This window comes from Durio zibethinus, chromosome 18 (genome assembly GCF_047325235.1).
Source record: "Durio zibethinus cultivar Kanyao isolate XHJ-2024 chromosome 18, ASM4732523v1, whole genome shotgun sequence".
Classification (NCBI taxonomy): Eukaryota; Viridiplantae; Streptophyta; class Magnoliopsida; order Malvales; family Malvaceae; genus Durio; species Durio zibethinus.
In genome coordinates, this window is record NC_143179.1 from 675,500 (window position 1) to 694,986 (window position 19,487).

Sequence of the window (19,487 nt, forward strand, 5' to 3'; positions counted from 1 at the left end):
ATTATAATTTGAAGGTCCAACAAGGCGTGGGCTTTCATACAGCAGGAAATGATGACGAGGTATGATAATTGCTTATAATTGTGTTGAATGGATTTGTTTTGAGATATCTGCAAAGATTTTTATTACTTTTGAGAGTATCTTTTAGACATTTTTACTTAAATAGTATCTTTACATGTTTATTAATGTTATCACATGCATTTTTTTTTTTACTTAATTACAATATTTTTCTTTTAACTCCAGACTTGTGAAATATATATCCCAAAATTATTTATTTCAGTTCGATGTTACGGATGTTTTGGAACTCGATGAATTAGACACTCCGTTGTCTAATGAACTGGAAAATCCAAAGAATTTTCAGACTATCCAGAAAAGTACCATGAGTGACTTTCTGAAGAAAATTGATGACGATGTTGCAAGCAGCATTGATTTCCCTGACTTTATGGTATGCTTTGGCGGGGAGCACAAAAAAATTGGCAGATATAGTTTCCCATCGTCTTTAGTTTCTACCGTGGAAAGAATCACCAAGGTCTATGGTGATGTTTCTGCTGCGTGTTTAATGAACTCAAGTGTTACGGAGAAAATCTATCTATTTTTCTGTGCTACAATTAAAGAGATGGAGGATCTAAAGCTTCAACAAGTTACAGAGGAAAAACTGTTGAAATGGAGGGATGCTATTAAGGATGCTCTTCGCATCAATTTCAAAGTCGATTTTGCTATGCACCATTTGAAGAGAATCGCTCGTGCTTATTTTGGCTTCATAGGAAGCCAAGAGCTTCAGAGCATGGATGACAAATTGGATGCCTTGAAAAAGGAGCGTGTGGAGACGTACCAGGATTTCAAAGACTATATTGCTTATGCAAAAGACTTCTATGGCAAGTCTGTCAGCACTGGTTTATTCCCTTGATCCTTCCAGTTCTCCGGCACCAAGAACTTTCTACATTTCTAGCTATTTCGGGTGTTGGTTCTTTAATTTTGGGCCCTTTTTTTTTTTTTTCCCTCTTATCTGGTTTATGAAGTTGTTCATGCGAGATGGACTAATTTCTCTCAAGGTTCTGATGTTAAGGAGTTTTCTAGATTACGGTCGTTACCTGAAAACAGTACGGTTTACTCACCTTGCCGTACTGTGTTTTATGTGCCGAGCGTAACATGTTTAACTCTTTTAACATTTGATTAGTTTGGATACGTGGTGTGAGAGACGACTCTCATCTGATTGTTGGTGTCGCTATAGGAGTTCATTCAAGATGGCACGTACAATAGACTCTCACCACGCATCCAACAAAGTGGCCTATTGTCAGAGGTTAAATTAAAACCTATTTTTGAACCCTAACTTAAAAACTAAAGTTTTTTAGGTTAAGGGATCAAGAATACGTTTTGATCTGATCTCCAACAGATACATTCATCTTTGTGTAAAAGTACAATGGTTTGCTTGTATTGCATGTTTGGGTATTTGCTATTCCAACTTGACCTCTATCGTATGTAATAACAATGGCCTTTGAGTTTGCAGACAAAGTATGAATTTGATCTTCTATATTAATTATTAAATCCAAGATTTTCATGCATGCTATGCCAATTACATTTTTATCCTTCGTTGGAGATAATCTTTTATCATTCTATACTATTTTGTCATCCATTTGCTGGATTGAGCTCCTTTTCTATTTTTTGGGTCAATTATTTTTTAATATTTTCATTATCACCATTTATATGTGTACGTTAGATTCAAATTGAAATTATGAAAGTCATACCAATGATGATTTAAGATATATTGAAAGGTAATGAACAAAATATAATGATGTCATCAGAAGGGAGAGGATAATTGAAGGCAAAATAGAATGAACAAAATGGAGCAAATAAATATGTAAAAACTTATTTTCTACAATGGTCTTGACGATTTTTATCTGTTTTGCTGAAATAAAGCTTGCTTTGCTTATATCATGTAAAATTTTAGATTTCGAATTTAACATAAAACTCATGACCAGCTCCTAAGGTTTTCTCCGTCTGGACCATTTGTTGGAGGTTACTGGGCTTCAATTTTTGGTTTAGTGGAAACGTTATTTTGGGTTTCAAGGTGAATGTTTTGTTTAGATATAATTTTTTTACTTTTTTATTTTGTTTTTTATTAGTATGTTTTACATTGTGTCAATAATATTTTTAAAAAATATCAATAAATGGTTGATTCAATCGGTTAATGTTGTTTTCCTCAATTAAGAGGTCTTAGGTTCAAATTCTACCGATAGTCATTTATTAGAGTCATATCGAATACACGACCTGTAGTCACATGTCTTAAGCTGTTAGGTACGATACATTTTGTTCTTACTTGAGAGACTAAGCAACCTATCTATCTCTTAATTTTTCTTATCAAAAAAAAAATATTTTAAAAAAATATAATTAAAATAAATAATAATGCTTATGAAAATAAAATTTTTTAAAAAACTTTTTATCATTGGTATTTATTTTTATTTTTGTGAAAACTCTTATTGTAGAATGTGAAAAAAAAATTAAATGACTTTTTGATGATGAGACTCCAAAAAATTTGGATAGTAATTTTTTAAAATTCCTTAAGTGAGAAAATTTTTTTAAAAAAAATTATCAAAAAATTAAAATATTTAGAATAATTCTCAATACGAAAAATTCTTATTTATTTTTCACTTCTAAAAGTGAACTTTTATATAATGTAATAGTATCACAAATTAATCAATGTACATCATATTAAAAATATATATAATAAATAAAATCTCTGAAAATGAGATCCTAAAGAAATCTAAATAGTGATTTTTAAATAATCTTTATATAATAAAATTTATCTAAAATATCGTCAATATATTGAAGCATTTATAATAATTTTCAATAAAAATTTCTCTTTTTTTAATAAATAGAATAAAAAATAAAATTTTTTTAATATTATTGAGATTAAATTATAGTTATCGTATTTTATTACATATATAAATCTTGAAGATAAATATGAACAGCCAAAATGAGATATTTGAAAAATTCGATTAATGATTTTCGAGAAATTTTTATGTGAGAAATTTTTTTTAAATGTTACTAATGTATTGGGTTATTTTAAGATTTTTTTTTCAATAACAAGGTTTTAGAATTTTTCTAGAATAAACTAGAATAATAAAAAATTATTAAAATTATTACAATAAAAAAATTAAAAAAATTAATTTTAAAAACTAAAATTAAGATCTTTTTAGTCAAAATTAAAGAATAAAACATAATTAATTTGTATCGTTTTAGATTGACACTGTGAGAATGTTAATCATTCTATATGCATAATCGACTTTTGAATTCAAACTATTTTTATAAACCTCAAAAATTATTTTTTGATAAGTTTTAATTAATTTTTAATTTTTATTAAAATAATAAATTTCAATAAAAAATTAATCATACCTAATTAAAAAAATTTTATAAGTTTTTTTAAATTTTTAAAATTATTTAACGATCTCTAAAAGTCTTTACAATATCTTATTTTATCTGTTATAAAAATAGTTTTTATCTCACTCTATGAATGTTTTCCTTACATTTAGCAGTAAAAGTGAATCCTAAAAGGATTTAAGATAAAAGTGAAAGTGTAGGAGTTTTCAAATTCAGATTTGGTCACACAAGAATAGCAAATTTTGCACAATTACGAGTGAGTGATACCAATATAACGAATTTTAACATTTATAGTTTTAGACTTAATTTTCCCTAAAGCAAGCAAAAATAAGTTCAAAGAAGAATCAATTTCTCCATCTCCACAAAATCATAGTACTAACAGCAAACATAGTACTCTTTTGTTTTTTTTTTTTAAAAAAAAGGCTTTGCGATGAAGTATCCTTAGGAAACAATATGAAAAAGGGTTAAAGATTCCAGCACATTCGGCAACGCGGAATGGAGGCTAAAAACGTTCGATCACTTGAGGCTATCGTGCGATTGAAATGTAATAATGCACCAGACACTGTTAAACAAAAAGGATTGCGCTTTTTTCTCGCCATCTATGATCTAACGGTTCCAATAATCTTCGTGGGGCCTAATCGGATGGTTCAAGTTCAACAGCAAGTCTTTTCTGAGTCTTGACTTTTTTGTCGTTGGAAGTCTTTTGATTCCTTTAAGATTTTACTTAATTTGCAAGTTGTTACTGATCAGAAGAGTAAAGGGTAGTGGAGCTTGATTTTAGGATTCTGAAGCAGGTACGTGTTTGATTTTCCTTGTTCTTGTTAAATCAGCTTCTCAGGTAAGTGTTTGATTTTTCTTGTTCGTGTTAAATTAGCTTCTTTTATAGAAATGAACCAAAGTTGAATCAGTTTCTTCTCTTTTCCTTTTTTTTTTTTTTCCTTCCATTCTATGGAGATTATCTATACCCATTCTTTGTTGATTTCATCTCTTTTTCTGCATTTCCCTGCTTTTATGGGTAGAGTTGACTTAAAGTTGACCTTTAGTTGACTCACTTCCTGGTTAATCATCCATGATCTTTCTCTTTTTTATTCTGCAAAAAGATTAATGGGATTATTTATTATGATTTTTTTTGCAAAATCAATCAATTGTCTAAATTAAATATTTTAATTTAATTTTATAGCAATAACCAAAGTAATTGGAACAATTTGGCTCAGGGATGCATCAACAAATAGCTCAATCTGAAGCTTCAAACCGACCACACCCAAGAGTTTTTCAAAGGGGAAAAAATAAGAGAAAAAATAATGCAAGGTCTTGGCAAAAAAAGAAGATAAAGAGATCTCTTTCTCTGTTTCTCTATGCTGTATTTTTTTTTTTCTTTTAGCATATAGTTATAACTATAAATCAATAAAATATCATAACATTTCCATTAATGTGATTTGATGCTTCTCTCCTCTGCTTTTATTGTAGCTTTCTATTGTGCAAATATTATACTGAATGTTGAAAGCAAATGCTTGTAGATGGAGTATGCAAGTCTAGCTGCGGAAAATAGACACTTGAAAGGCATAATTGAGGGGATGATTTCCAATTACTTGAAAGTTCCTGGCAAAAATTTTCAGAAACATGAAAATTATGTTTCCCACTCAACCGGCCACAATGATCTTCAAAGCTTTTATGCCCAGGTAACTAATCTTAGCTTATTGGTAGGGACTGATTAAATTTTATTTCACTCTTTGATTCTGTTTTGTCCATAGCCTTAAATCAATAATCATTTAAAACTAATAACAAATGCACATCAAGATTTATTGAATTTTTCCATGTTTGCGAATACAAACTTGGGAGAGCGGTAAATTCCACTTATGATCCCTAACTTTTTTTTTTTTTTTCTGGATTTTTGTTTAACGAGAATCATTTGAATCGGATCATTTAGATCCTAACTTTTCTAAATGGTTATATTTTGCTTTTTTGTCAAATTCTTCTGTTAAAACTAACCTAATGTCCATATTGTAGATTATGTGATATGTCATTGTCACGTGGACAATTTTTTTGGCATTCCTTGCGTGCATGTTTTTCAATTGTCAACAAAATAATGTAATGAAATTATCAAAATAAAATCATTATGAAACATCAAACAAATAGAATAGTTAAAGAATTATTAATATTAAAATAGAACTAGAATATATAAAAAGTTAGGGATTATGAATGTATTTACTCCTTGAGTGAATAAATTTGATTTGATTTGTTATGTAAATTGTGAAGATGTAAATCTGTCAATTGGGCGAGTTGGGTTAGGTTTAGATTGCGTTAATTTAGTTGGGGTCATTTTGGGTCTTAAAAAATTGGGTTAATTTTGGACTGGGTCATTTCAGTTTTTAGTTACTTTGAGTTCGAGTCATTTTTGGTTCAAACCAATTCAATTTTGGGTCATTTCAATTTAGTTGTTTCGTATTTGACACTTGGGTTATTTGGATTTAAATCATTTGAGCTCGAGTCATTTCGAATGCAATTTATTGATTTTTAGAATTAAAATAAATTAAATTTAAATAGATTATTTAATCAAGTTTGAGTAAAATATATCTCAAGCAAATAAGCATTAAACACAATATCAACAGGCATGAGGAATATGTTAAAATCATACATTCAAGAGAAAAAAAATAAATCATACTCAATTCAAGCTTACATATATTAAATAAAATTGGTATATTCAAGATATATCAACAAAGCATATATCAATATCCATTAAGCACTCAATGTTTAACAAGAATAGGCAACTAATTTCATGTTCACTTAAAATAAGTTTAAAGGTTACTCATCTCCATTGTGTGTCTAGAGTATTCAATCTTCAATCTCACATTATAGTTTCTTGCTCTAGTGCACCCACAAAAGACATTCTTCATTTAATTTTTGGTATTCAAATTGCTTTGGGTCCTTGAGAGTTAGTGACTAACTCTCTTGTTCTTTTAGAATCTATATTTGCCTAATTCTAAATGGAACTTTTCTCTTTATAGGACAAATATGTGTGGTATGATGATAAAAATTACAAAAATTATATTTAATCATTTTAATACTTGAATTATTAACACTCTTATGTTTTTAATTCATCAACTCATGAAATTCCATTCTCAATTTTAAATTCTCATTTTCTAACATTTCATTCTTCTTTTGGCAAGCTTCAAATTTCATTTTCAATTATTCATTTTCTTTTTCCAAATCATTCTTTGTATTCATTAAAAATTTATTTTCAACTTATAATTTTGAAATCATTTTTTTATGTTTCAAGTACATTTTCAAACTCAATTACTAAATTATTGTATTCATCTTGTAACTTATGAAAATTATATTCATTTGAATTAATAGAATTAGAAGTTATCTCCGGTTCTTCAATAGCCATGAGACATGATGCATATTGGTTGAAAATTTATCATTCATATAACTTATCCAACTTCCTCCATATCTCATTAGAGGTTGAACAATTTGAAACCAAGTTGAAGTTATGAGAGTTAAGAGCTTCATAGAGTAAACACTTGGCTTTAGCTTCATTCATCACTTGCTTCAAATAGTTTGCATCATTTGAAGGAGTTCAGAGCACTCTTTTTATCATTAATCAAGCTTCAAAATTTTGTAACATGATGAACACCTTCATTCTTATTTTTCATTTACAAAATTTAAAATTTTCGATCATGGGAGCTTTGAAGACTCCCTTACCATTTTGGATCTTAAAATAAACTATAAGATTTTTACTCAAAATGGTTAAATCTACAACAAGAGACCAAAACTCTAATACTAATTGTTAGCTTTTTAGGTGAGATGATAATCCAAGATGGGAGAATTGGATTTCTTTAAATACTTTTTAAATAACGATTTCTAAATAATTGAATGAAGAATTAAAACAATAAGCTCTTTAATGAAAAATATGTTGCAAACAACAACAATTAATAAGCCTATAAACAAATATAAACAATAATAAGGAATAGAAAGATCAAACACAAAGTTTTATAGAGGTGTATGCCTTCTCTTCAAGGCACTTACGTCTTTTCTCTTGATTATCCTCACCAAGGCTTCAATCCACTAATTGAAGAAAGATTACAACTCTGATCTTTTTTGTAAGGCTTAGATAGCAACTTGACACTATTTTTTAGGATAAGCAACATCTCAATCTCACAAATACAAGAAGATATCTTACCTCTTGATTACAAAATCATGTAATGGAAATGTAAACTAGAATACCTCTCAAAGTCTAAGTGTTTGCCTAATAAAGCACAAGGATATTGATGAATTAATACAACAAAGATGGCTTGAATACAATAAATATGAAATTTTGACTCTAAAACTCTTGATTTCTTTGAGAGAATGAAAATATAACTTGTTAGTGCTTGCTTTCATGTTTTTTCAACCTTTTTGGTGTGTTGAAATGCTTAATTTATAGAAGAATTAAGGAACTACCGTTTAAGAAGCTTGAAAAATGAAAACACATGATTTTTTTCTTTAAAACTAGCCGTTGGAGCTTGTTTGGGACGAAGGGATCAATTGGTTTTGATAAGGAATCAATTGGTTTTTGAATTTTATTTTTTTCACTGTTACAGCTGAGGGGATCGATTGGTTTTGATACCTAATCGATTAGGTCAGCCAAATTTTAGATACTGAATTATTCTAGATAAACATTGCCACTGGTTGTTTTTTATTTTGTACTCTACTTGTTAATTGGATCATATCTTGAGTTATGCGACTTTAAATCAAAAACTGTTTGAAGATTTAGAAAGTAAACTTAAAGGATTTTTTATCTATATAAAACTTATCATCTAATTCATTGATTCAAATTATAGTAAATTTTTAAAACTATCTCTTGTGTAGTTTTTAAACAATTGCATAGTGTTTAGTAAAAATTTAAAATATTTTCTTAAAAAATATGAATTTTGATTTTGTTTGATCTATTGGAAAGTACTCAAAAAGCTTTCCAATAGTATAAAATTTATGGGAAAATATTTATTTATAACTGGTTGTAATCTTATAATCTATGTATTTATATTTGTATCTCTAAATTTAAGTATTTGTATCCCTAGAATTAAAGACAAAAAATTATGATAGACAATCTCTCAATTATAAGATCAATTTTTAAGAAGATTTAGATTCCTAATTTAACTCTTATTTAGTTGTATATAAACCTAAGGTTCTTGTATAATTATTAATAAACAGTTTTTCAATATATATTTAGTTTTACTTTTAGTTTTTCATACAGTTTTATTTTTTAATTTTTTCACATGGTATCAGGGCTTTTAGGCTTTTATTGAGAAGTAAAATTTTCAGCCTTTATTGCTTACTTTTATTTTAGGCCTTCATTGTTGAACGCGGTTTAGACCTTCATTATTGAACCCTGTTAAGGCCTTCATAGTCATTCTATTTTTTCATTATTTAGCCTTCATTGCTAAAAGTCATTTTTGGTTATATCTTAAGACTTATTTCAGTTCAAATAAATATATCACTATCATCAAATTTGAGAAAGTGTCAACTAAAAAAATCATCAGAGTACTATAGATGTCTTGAAAATAAAGAGAGTTCGATAGAAAAGAGATTGAAAAGTTGAGAAACCTATTGAAAACCTTTAAAAAATTTATTGTGGTATGTTCATTGGGTAAGATCTCTAGTTCAGGTAAAGCTTCTGATTTTCATGAATTAAATGTCTCGGTTAAGCTTATTACGAGTTTTTTTATCATTAACTCAAGAGTGACAGACCATATAATACATTTCACAAAAATTTAGTGCATATATCCTGTGTCCTAGTAATAAAAAAATTGTTGTTGCAAATGGTTCACTTATTACAGTGACAGGATTAGGAGATGTTTAAGTTAATCTCTCGTTTGTTCTAAAAAATGTTCTTCATGTTCCTAGATTGTCTATTAATCTGATAGCTATATAAAAACTTATCAAATATATGAATTGCAAAATTATTTTTTATCCCTCTTATTATGAATTTCGAGACTAGAGTTCAGAGAAGAGGATTGGACTTGTTAAGGAGAATAATGAATTATACTATCTTGAGAAATCAAATAACATAAGTAATATTAAAAATAGTTTACTTTTGTCATTTTTTTCTAAAAATTTTTTAATAAAGATAAAATCTGGCTTTATCATTTTTGTCTTGGATATCTTTCTTTTGAAACTTTGAGAAACATGTTTCCTTCTTTGTTCAAAGGATTAAATGTTGAAGATTTTCATCGTGATGTTTATGAACTTGTAAAACACAGATGTATCTTTTTCAATTAGTAACAAAAGAAGTTTTACTCCCTTTTACTTGATTTATAATGACATTTTGGGTCCCTTTACAGTTCTTAACATTTTTGGTGCAAAATAGTTTATTTCATTCATAAATGATTGTATCATAGTTTTTTAAGTTTTTTTTAGTTAAATTCAAATCAGATGTGAATAATGTGTTTTTAAGCTTTCAAAACATGATCTAGAATCAATTTGGAATGAAAATCAAGAGATATAAGCCTGATAATGCAAAAGATTATTTTAATCAGAGTCTATCCACTTATTTTCAAAAGGAATAGATTATTCATGAGTGATCTTGTGTTAATACTTCACAACAGAATGGAGTGACAGAGAAAAAATAGTCATTTACTAGTCACAATTCAAGCCTTTTTTTTTCAAGCAAATGTATCCAAATCTTATTGGAAAAAAACTGTTTTCATTGTCACACACATTACAAATAGGTTACCTTCAAGGTTTTTGGGATTTAAAACTCATATAAAACTACTATCACAATTCTATCCCAATTTAATACCACAAACAATCTCGTATCTAAGATATTTGGTTATACATCATTTGTTCATGTTCATAGTCATAACGAAAAAAAGTTGGATCCAATGATGATTAAGTGTATTTTTGTGGGTATTCATCAATTTAGAAAAGGTATAAGTGTTATCATCTTCCTATCAAAAAATTCTGTCTGTAGATGTCACTTTTGAAGAAAATAAATCATTTTTTACTCAATCTTATCTTCAAAGGGAGACTTCATTTATGGAAGATAAAGATAAAAACTTTTTTTTGCTTGATTTATCCCATTCTTCAATATTTTCCCTATTAATTTTTTTGAGTCGAAACCTGTTTCTGCTAAACTCAAGTCAAACATTGAATTTGAGTTTGAACTCATTCCAAATATAGAAAATATGACAAAGGATAATATTGTTCTTGATTCTATGAAGAAATTACAGGTATACTCAAGAATAAAAGTTTTAGATCTTGAATCAATGTCAGTCCAAAAATTTGATCCTAACTCTGAAAATGAGGTAATTACAATTTTTTACTGTTTCTCAAAATGAACATGAATCTTTTAAAACTATAACTAGTGATTATGATATGCCTATTGTCATTAGAAAAGGAACCAGAGAATGTACTAAGCATCCACTATATATAATCTCTAATTTTGTGTCATTTGAAAATTTTTCATCATCCTATAAAAATTTTCTTGTGAGCCTAAACATTATTTTTATTCTAATTACATTATCCGATGTATTATCCAGTGAGAAATTGAGGCCTTAGAGAAAAATAAGACATGAGAACTGTAGAGTTGCTTAAAAAAAAATTCAGTGAGGTGTAAATGGATTTCACTGTAAAATATAAGACGGATGGTACTGTTGAAAGGTATAAGATCAAGTTAGTGGCTAAGGGCTACATTCAAACCTATGGAGCAGATTATCAGGAAACTTTTGCTCCAGTTGTCAAGATGAATACAGTTAGAATTTTGTTATCATTGGCTGCAAATTACAATTGGTAGCTTCAATAATTTGATGTAAAAAATATTTTTCTACATGGTGATTTGGAAAAAGAAATATATATAAAGGTTTCATCGAGATTTGGAGGTCATCTAAAAGCAAACAAAGTATTCAAGCTGAAAAAAGTTTTATATGACCTTAAACAGTCTCCTAAAGCTTGATTCAAGAGATTTATCAAAGTGATGCTAGCAATGAAATAGCAACAGAGTCAAGGAGATCATATATTGTTTATCAAGCACTCTGATTTAGGGAGAGTCACAATTCTATTAGTATATATTGATGATATAATTGTAACTGAAGATGATGAAAAGAGAAAATATCTAAAACAGTATTTGGCTAGAGAATTTGAGATAAAAGAGCTAAGGAGATTGAAGTACTTCCTAGGAATTGAAGTAGCTCACTCACCACATGACATTTTTATCTTACAACAGAAATATATGATGGATCTTTTGAAAGAAACTGAAAAGCTCGCATGTAAACTTGTAAATATCCCTATAGAGCCTAATCATAAAATTGAATAAGCAAATGAAGATATTGTTATAGATAAAAAAATGTACCAAAGATTAATTGAAATATTTATTTATCTCTCACATACTAGACTTGATATAGCATATGCTATGAGTATGGTAAGTCAATTTATGCAAAATCCTAAAGAAGTGCACTTACAGGTTGTCTATCGTATATTGCACTATTTGAAGGTCAATCTTGGGAGAGGTATCTTATTCAAAAGAAATTCAAGACTAGTTTTAGAAGCATATATAAATATTAATTTTGCAGGTTCAGTAACTGATAGAAGATCCACCTCAGGTTATTACACTTTTTTATGTGGTAATCTTGTGACTTAAAGGAGTAAAAAATAGAATGTGATGGCAAGATCAAGTGCTGAAGCAAAGTTCAGAGCAATGGTTCAAGAAATTTGTGAACTACTATGGGTAAAGATTATCTTAGAAGACTTGAAAATCAAGTGGGATGGACCAATGAGAGTCTACTATGATAACAAATATGTAATAAGCATTGTGCACAATCTTGTGCAACATGACAAAACAAAACACATTGAAGTAAGTTGGCATTTCATAAAGGAAAAACTAGATAGTGGGTTGATTTGTACACCTTATATATCAATCAAGAGTCAACTAGTAAATATGCTGACTAAAAGTCTCAACAGTGCAATATTTCAAGAAATTATTTTCAAGCTGGGAATGAAAAACACGTATTCACCAGCTTGAGGAGGAGTGTGAAAAAACATTTATTTATAGCTTGTTATAATTTTATAATCTATGTATTTATATTTGTATCTCTAGAATTAAATATTTGAATTTCTAGAATTAAGGACAAAAAATTATGATAGACAATCTATCAATTATAGGATCAGTTTTTAGAAAAAATTTAGTTTTCTAGTTTAACTCCTATTTAGTTATATATAAGCCTAAGGTTTTTGTATAATTTTTAATGAGTAATTTTTAATATACATTCAATTTTACTTTTAGTTTTTCACATAGTTTTATTTTTTAGTTTTTTCACAAAATTCAAATATTAAGACTTTGAAAATTAATATAGAAAAATAAAACAAGTTCAATGTTGAAAAATTTTGTTTTTGTAAAATAACTGTCATAAGTTAATCTATTTCTCAAATCAATATTATCAAAATTATATTGAGTTCAAAATAAATAAGTTTACTTTAAAAATAATAATTTGACTTTTATTTAAATTTAAATAAATAATGTTTAAAGAACGTTTTGATTTGAGAAAAAATAAATAAAGAAAGGTTTGTTTACATTTTGAAAAATATATTATTTATTTAGTACAAAAATAATAAAATTTAAGAACATGTACTAAATAATTTTTTTAAAAATTTTAATTAAGTTTATTTAATTTAATTTTATCATTTCAAAATAAAGATCAATTTAAGGTTAATAAGTTTACATTAAGAACGTTTACTATAAGCAGGAGCCATATATGTTAACATTTTTAGATAATTTTCATGATTGTTATACATAGCTTTTTGTTTCATGAACTAAATTGCTCAACTGGTATAAAACGTAATAAACAAATTCATTGCCTTAAATAAAATATAAACTTTTTACGTGATTCGAATAGCACGTAAAATCTAGATGTCATGTCTATCCTTGATTGCTCCTCCCTATCATATAACCATCACAACCATGTCACTCTTCGTGACAAACAATGGAAGCTAAAAAATAAGTAATTCCATGATATACTACGTATAAAGTTTTAAAGTACACTTTTGAGTAACATGTAAACAATTAAATAAATACATTAGAGAAGCAGGTGTAGTTCTAGCTTCCCATGCGTAACATCGAATAATGACTATACAAAATTTAGGAAAAATAACTTAGTGGTTCCAACGTTTAAATGTTTGACTATCATCTTCAGATGTTAAAGTTAAGTATTATTAACACTTAAGATACAACAGAGATATTCTCTCCTTTGCTTCAAACCATAATATCATTTTTTTTAAAACTATTACCTTTAACGGTTAAGGCAACCTGCCATTCATCAATATTTTCAAAAATATTACTATTAATTAAAAAAAAACAAAATCAAATAGAAAAATAAATTAATCACTCACACCATTATTCTTTTACAAATACAAAAAGGAAAACCTAAAGTAAGAGCCTAAATATTTTTCATTAAAAATGTGTAAAAAAACTAATCCAAAGGTTGGATCGATCGAAAATAGCCTCTAGTTGGTTGGATATAATAAAAATAGCAACAAAAGTTTAGGAAACTAAATTGGATACCTTTCTCTAATGGGTTACAATCGATCAACTCCTTAATGACTGTTGCGAATTGCTAAAACTCAAGCCTGTAGAAAAAAAAAAAAAACTCTTTGGTGATTGATGATACAAAAAAGTGAGAAATTATAGTGGCAACCAAAAAAATCAAAGAAGGGTTTAAATTTTTTTTAGAAAGGAAAGAAAGAGAAATCATGAGGTGGAGAGAAAGAAAATCTATCTTATTTTCGTCATCCCTCTCTTTTTGGTCATCATCATTTGTTTTTTTACCAAAAGCTCTCTTCTTGATTCTTCTTCTTTCTTTTTTTTTATTCTATCAATTTTATATTTTGTCTTATCATTAACTACTCTTTCTTTTAAGTTAAAACTCTTTCACCAACTCTTTTTCCTTCTTCACATAATTATAATGATTAAAAACACAAAGAGGAAAGGACAAATGGTGACCCGCAACACAATGGTTAATGGGCAAAGTTGAGTTGAATTTAACAAAATTAAAAGTATGGCTTTTATTAAAAGATAAAAAAATTTAAAAATTTAAAAATAAATATAAATATAGTAATTTGTATGTTTTAAATTAATTTAATTTTTATATAAACTAAAAATGTGATTTTATTGTATTTTGACAAATTTAAATATGATATAATAAAATGATATTAAAACGATAAGAGAAAAACATATGGGTTTTAAAAATGTATTTTCCATGTTTAGTATGTCAACAGGTGTAAGAGACAAAAATTATATTTAATTTAACTGTGTTATATGATTACACATAATAGACATATGAAACGTATTTGTCACAGTTAATATGTTTAATAATTTTTTATATTTATTTTAATTTAATATAAATGTATAAAAATTATTTTAAAATTTTAATTTTAGTACACAATTACATATTTAATATAATTATATAAAAATTATTTTAAAAATTCATTTATAATGGACATTTAATGTATAATTATTTTTTATTTTAATAATATAGTTACAATATAAATAATGACTTTAGTATAATTGTACGTCATTATTAAGTAGTTATTATTTTGGATTTTATTAATTGTAACTCAATAGATAATTTACTTTAAGTTACATGATTAAAAATTCATAATATAATTATAATATAAACATGATATATATATATATATAGAAATCAATGGCTTGTTTTATATATTTTAATTTATTCTAAATCATATGATAGTTGATACTCGTGTATAATTATAAAAGATTATATAATTTATTTTAAATAATATATTGATATGTATACCTATGAAAATTAAAAATATATAATTTATTTTAAATCATATTATAAATTATAAAAAAATTATAAATAACATAACATATATATAAATTATATTAGTTTGATATTAAAAATGTATATTAATATGATATTTTCAATAACTTTTATAAGTTATCGTTTATATTATATTTATTTATATTATATTTATTTTTTATTAAATTAATGTTTTAAAATAAAATTATACTTAATTTAGTCTCGAATTATTTCAAATTAATTTGTGTCATTTTGGGTTTGGATCATTACAGTTCTAAGTTATTTCAGGTTCGGATCATTTTGATTAGGGTCAAAAAAGTTCGAGTTGTTATTTTTTATATCAAATTGAGTTAAGTCAAATTCAGGTGAGTTGAATGATTTTTTTAAGTTCAAACCAGAATTGATAAATCTATAGGAATGAATATACTCATGTAAAAACTATCTAATATATATTTAATGCATCTATGCATGTAAGAATTCACTATTTCTTTAATTATTTCACATTAAATATAAAATAATCACTTGACAAATTAATCCACGAATTTGAAAATTAGACGGTGAATAATATACTAGGAAACCAAAACTCACCGTATAAAGGGGATCAAATGTGAGTCAAGTTAATGACAAAATTGAAACCTCCATTAAGCCCCAAAACTGTAATATGTAGAAAAAAGAAATAAGTAATCAGAATTTAACATGCTATGATATATATATATATATACACACGTGATTTTATTGATAATAATTCTGTTTCTTAATTATAATTTGAAGGATCAACAAGGCGTGGTCTTTGATATAGGAGGAAATGCTGAAGAGGTATGATAATTGTGTATATTCGTGTTGAATGCATTTATTTTGAGAAATATGAGAAGATTATCATTACTTTTGAGAGTGTCTTTAAGATACTTTTAGTTAATTATTAACTTTACATGTTTATTAATGTTATCACATGCATGTTTTTTTTTAACTTAATTACAATATTTTTCTTATAACTCCAGACTTGTGAAATATATATCCCAAAATTATTTATTTCAGCTCGATGTTATGGATGGTTTGGAACTCAATGAATTATTGGACTATCCATCATCTAATGAAGAGGTATGATAATTGCGTATATTCGTTTTGAATGCATTTGTTTTGAGAAATATGAAAAAATTATCATTACTTTTGAGAGTATCTTTTAGATACTTTTACTTGAATATTATCTTTATATATATATCCCAAAATTATTTATTTCAGCTCGAGGTTATGGATGGTTTGGAACTCAATGAATTATTGGACGATCCGTTGTCTAATGAAGAGGTATGATAATTGCGTATATTCGTTTTGAATGCATTTGTTTTAAGAAATCTGAAAAGATTATCATTACTTTTGAGAGTATCTTTTAGACATTTTTACTTAAATATTATCTTTACATGTTTATTAATGTTATCACATGCATGTTTTTTTTTTTAACTTAATTACAATATTTTTCTTATAACTTCGGACTTATGAAATATATATCCCAAAATTATTTATTTCAGCTTGATGTTATGGATGGTTTGGAACTCAATGAATTATTGGACGATCCGTTGTCTAATGAAGTGGAACATCCTAAGATTTCTCAGAACAAGAAGCGTGTGGCGACATATGAGGATTTCAAAGACTATGCGGCTGATGCAAAAGACTTCTATGGGAAGTCTGTCAGCACTGGTTTATTCCCTTGATCCTTCCAGTGCTCCAGCACCTAGAACTTTCTACATTTCTAGCTATTTTAGGTGTGTTGCTTCTTTAATTTTGGGCCCTTTCTTTTTTCTTTTTTTTTTCTCTTATCTGGTTTATGAAGTTGTTCACGGGAGATAGACTAATTTCTCAGAAGTTTCTGATGTTAAGGAGTTTTCTAGGTTACGGTCGTTACCTGAACGACAGTACGGTTTACTCACCTTACCGTACTGTGTTTTATGTGCCGAGCGTAACATGTTTAACTCTTAACATTCGATTCGTTTGGATACGTGGTGTGAGAGACGACTCTCATCTGATTGTGGGTGTCGCTTTAGGAGTTCATTCAAGATGGCACGTACAATAGACTCCCACCACGCATCCAACAAAGTGGCTTATTGTCAGAGGTTAAATTGAAACCTATTTTTGAACCCTAACTTAAAAACTAAATTTTTTAGGTTAAGGGATCAAGAATACGTTTTGATCTGATCTCCAACAGCTACATTCATCTTTGTGTAAAAGTACAATGGTTTGCTTGAATTGCATGTTTGGGTATTTGCTATTCCAACTTGACCTTTATCGTATGTAATAACAATGGCCTTTGAGTTTGCAGACAAAGTATGAATTTGATCTTCTATATTAATTATTAAATCCAAGATTTTCTTGCTTGTTATGCCAATTACATTTTTATCCTTCGTTGGAGATAATTTTTTATCATTCTATACTATTTTGTCATCCATTTGCTGGATTGAGCTCCTTTTCTATTTTTTGGATCAATTATTTTTTAATATTTTTATTATCACCATTTATATGTGTACGTTAGACTCAAATTGAAATTATGAAAGTCATACCAACGATGATTTAAGATACATTGAAAGGTAATCAACTAATTATAATGAAGTCATCAGAAAATATAATGAAGTCATCAGAAGGGAGAGGATAATTGAAGGCAAAATAGAATGAACGAAATGGAGCAAATAAATATGTAAAATCTTATTTTCTACAATGGTCTTGACGATTTTTATATGTTTTGATGAAATAAAGCTTGCTTTGCTTGTATCATGCGAAATTTTAGATTCCGAATTTAACCTAAAACAAATTAATTATTAATTATAATTGAAGAGGCTCTTACAATATGTTTAGGTTATATTCATAAATTGAGTAATATAATAACGTATATAGAATTCATTTTGTCTATACCTTATTTTTTATATAAAAAAAATCATATTTTAAAAATTAAAAAATTACAACTTTACAAATGTTGCAATTCAAATCTCTATTTAATGATTATCATTTTTTAAAAATAATTATATGAAAATAAAATTTCCACTCATTGGATCATTTTCTTCCTAATTCTCTTACAAGAACTTTTATCACATTCTATTAACTATGAGTGAAAAAAAATCAAAAAAATAAAAAATTGGTTTGAAATTGTAATATTTGATTTGATTTGGATTAATTTTTTCTTATTTAGTTCATATTAATTTCGAATATTAAATATATATATATATATATTAAGTTCAAATCGAATTTTGGATCAAAGAATAAATAATCAAAAAAATCAAAGCAAGCTAAACTTAATCATATATTTTTATTAGCTTTTGTATATTTTAAATTTCATAAAATAAAAATAATCATTTTATATTTAAATCTATTTAAATATATTAAAATAATATATAAAAAATTTTAAAAATAATGAATCGAATCAAATCGATAAAATTTTGGTTCGGATTAGATTGATTTTAAAAAAGATAGATTCAGATTTGAATTAAATTTTAAAAATTTATAATATTAAATATTATTAAAAAAAATTGAATCGAATTGAAACTATTATCACTTTTACTATTAACATAAATATTTGTTTCTTTCATCCCTTTATATATCTTGTTTATATTTTTATATTTCATTGTTTTTGAAAATAAGATGTGGTAGTGGTGTACATATAAGAGTGTTTATTCAATTAGTTTAATTAATTTCGAATCGAATTATTTAAAATTGAATTAATCAAATTATATTATTATTTTATTTTCATTAATCAAACCGAATTTATTAATTTTAAAAATTAATTAATCAAATTAAATTCGGTTAGTTCAGTAAATTTTTTTTAAATTATTTTCAATAATTAACTGAAATTAATTTTATATTTGTTGATTAACTGAATTAGATCTATAATTCAATTAAAGAAAAATGGAATTTTGAACACCGTTGTGTACAGTACATAATCAGAGCTTGCTTTGACATGGGCTGTCTTTTGAGGATGACGTTAGCTATTCAAATTGCGTTATGCCAATAATGTTAAATAGGGTAAATTTCATCTAGATCCTTTAAATTTAGGCAAAATTAAAATTAAGTCATTAGTTTAAAAATTAGACACTTTACTTTAAAGTTGTTAACATTGTTAACCAAAATTGAACAATTACAAAATTATTCAAATCTGAAGTTAAAACCTTACCCAAAAAAAATTAAAAACAAGAAATTTTCAAATACAACAAAAAATCTATCAAAGAATCTAAAGAGAAAATTTTGGAAATCTATTAAGAGAGAATTTTTTTTTTCTTTGTGAGGGTTTCAAAGAAAGGAATGAGAGGAGGATAAGGATTTTTTGTTTCTTCCTTTCAAAAAAAA

At 26.6% G+C, this 19,487-nt stretch overlaps 2 protein-coding genes across 4 annotated transcripts in view; both read left to right on the plus strand.

The window, feature by feature from the left end:
- The window catches only part of LOC111298868 (uncharacterized), a 28,231-nt gene extending 26,672 nt beyond the window's left edge, over positions 1–1,559 (plus strand). For all 3 annotated transcript variants that reach the window (XM_089746902.1, XM_089746901.1, XM_022893586.2), the window contains 2 exons: positions 15–59; positions 278–1,559. In XM_089746902.1, the coding sequence (XP_089603028.1) occupies positions 15–59; positions 278–904 (672 nt within the window). In that variant the 3' untranslated portion in view covers positions 905–1,559. The remainder of the gene's footprint in view (positions 1–14; positions 60–277) is intronic.
- Positions 1,560–3,870: 2,311 nt separating this feature from the next.
- LOC111298869 (uncharacterized) lies at positions 3,871–17,505 on the plus strand. Its single transcript, XM_089747777.1, has 7 exons — positions 3,871–4,038; positions 4,157–4,213; positions 4,893–5,054; positions 15,936–15,980; positions 16,200–16,262; positions 16,404–16,466; positions 16,688–17,505. Exons 1-7 carry the CDS (start codon positions 3,871–3,873, stop codon positions 16,868–16,870), a joined length of 741 nt encoding a protein of 246 aa, XP_089603903.1. The 3' UTR covers positions 16,871–17,505.
- Positions 17,506–19,487: the final 1,982 nt, after the last annotated feature.